The sequence below is a fragment of the Miniopterus schreibersii genome, assembly GCF_964146895.1.
Source record: "Miniopterus schreibersii genome assembly, chromosome: 10".
Lineage (NCBI taxonomy): Eukaryota > Metazoa > Chordata > Mammalia > Chiroptera > Miniopteridae > Miniopterus > Miniopterus schreibersii.
In genome coordinates this window covers 22353133-22355000 of record NC_138110.1, presented here as the reverse complement: position 1 = coordinate 22355000, position 1868 = coordinate 22353133, and the positions used below count along the sequence as shown (strand labels likewise).

Below are 1868 nucleotides of genomic sequence, written 5' to 3'. Positions count from 1 at the left end.
AGCGCTTCGCGAGCGCCCGCAGACCCCGCCGGAGGTGGAGGGCCGGAGCCCGGGCCGTTCGCCACGACCGGAGGGGGCTGGCCCGGCGGGGGCGCAGCGTCCGCGCTCCCACCCGCGCCGCCGGGCTCGGCCAGGTCCAGGAAGGCCTGGCGCAGCAGGGCCGGGCTTTCTCCGAGCGCGCAGCCCAGCGCAGACGGCGGCTGCGGCGGGGGCTGTAGGTAGGTGGGCACGGGAAGCCCGCCCGGGGTCCGCGGAGGCCAGAACATGCAGAAGGGCGGGTAGAAGGCGTCCTTGCGGCCCGCGGGCCAGAAGAGGCCCGACAGGCCGGCTTTGGGCCCCGCGCCCGCACCGCCCGCGCCCCCCAGGGCCTCAGCTGCGGTGCTCGCGTCTTCCTTCTTGTGGCATAAGCCAAAGGCGGCGGCCGCGGCCGGGAAGGTGTAAGGGTGCGGGAAAAGCCCCCCGCAGCCCGGGAACTTCTGCAGCACACCCCCGAACGAGCCCTTGCTGGGCACCGGGATGACGGGGTAGCTGCGTGGGCCTTTGGCGCCGGCCGCAGCGCCCGCGCCCGCGCCAACGCCGGTTACGCAGCCGGCCCCCGCACCGCCCCCTCCGGCCCCCGCGCCGCTCGCGGCCACCGAGAGGCTGGCTGCGGCGGCCGAAAGACTGGCAGCAGCCACGACGGCCGCCTCCTGCAGGGAGTCGTCGTCGTCGTCGAATCGCGGCCGTTTGTGATGAGTGTGGGGCGCACCCGCCAGCTCCGCCAGGGGTGGTGGCGGCGGCGGCGGCGGGGGCGCCCCCAGCAGGTGCGGGCCCAGCAGTCCCCCGCCTCCAGCCACCGCAGCGGCCGCTGCCACGGCGGCTGCCTTGACCGAGCTGAGCGGGTGGCAGGCGGGGTGCGCGCCCGGCTGAGGCAGCGCACGCTTGCGGCTGCCGCCGTTGAACATGGCCTTGACGTCCTCCCAGGCGAAGACGAGCTCGTCCTGGGGGCTCTTGTCCGTGAGCTTCAGATGGCGACGCCACGAGTTGAAGTTGGCTGCGTCCGGCTGGGTGTACTTGGCGTCGGGCGTGCGGTGGGAGTGGAAGATGAACTTGTTGGGCGAGAAGTACATGTTACAGTAGCTGCATTTGATGCACTTGGCGCGCGAGCTGTTGTAGCGCGCGGGGATGAAGCTGCCGCGGCAGCCCCAGGCGCACTCGTGCGAGACGTCGAAGGCGAAGTTGTCTGGCAGCTTGGGCGGCCTGTTTTCGCCCAGGAATGACTTGCACAAGCGCTCGGCCTCGCGTTTAGTGATCATGCCGCAGCGGCGCGATGAGATGGGCATGGCCCCCGCGCGCCGCAGGATCTCCAGCTGCACCGGAGTGCATTGCACGCACGTGATGCCCAGCGCCACGCGGCGGTTGTGGATCTCGTTGTAGCTGAAGTTCTTGAGGAGAGTATTGGAGATCTGCGCCAGGCACAGGCGCTCCTGCCCGTCGATCACCAGCGACACGATGGGAATGCCGTAGAGGATCACCTGGCCCACCTGGTTGGGTTTGAGGTTGGCGTGGCCCGGGCGCGGCTGGCTCAGCGCGTCGGGCTGGAAGGCACTCGACGGCGACGCCAGCAGGATGTCGTTGGGCCCCGGCAGTGGGCTGGAAGCCATCTCCTCCGCCGCGGAAGCCCGGGCCGAGCCCTCCGGGTCTGCCTGGGCGACTGGAAGGGAAAGGAGAAGGCGTTGATAAGCACCTTTTCAGTCTAAAACGGAGGGGTAGGTTGAGTCCCCAGCTGAAGAATTAGAATAACTTCCTTGCTTTGACTAAGACATCATTATCACAGGGCAAGTTTCAGACGCAAGGAAGTCATCTCTCTGAATTTTCTTCAAGGTCGC

At 69.2% G+C, this 1868-nt stretch overlaps 1 protein-coding gene across 1 annotated transcript in view; it reads right to left on the bottom strand.

Annotated features, from left to right (window-relative positions):
• SKOR2 (SKI family transcriptional corepressor 2) overlaps positions 1-1643 on the bottom strand; it is a gene marked incomplete at both ends in the record, with an annotated part of 32447 nt that extends 30804 nt beyond the window's left edge. The window contains one exon of the mRNA XM_081149083.1: positions 1-1643. This exon is cut by the window's left edge and continues 946 nt beyond it. Coding sequence (XP_081005209.1) covers positions 1-1643 — 1643 coding nt within the window.
• Between the last annotated feature and the right edge of the window lie 225 nt (positions 1644-1868).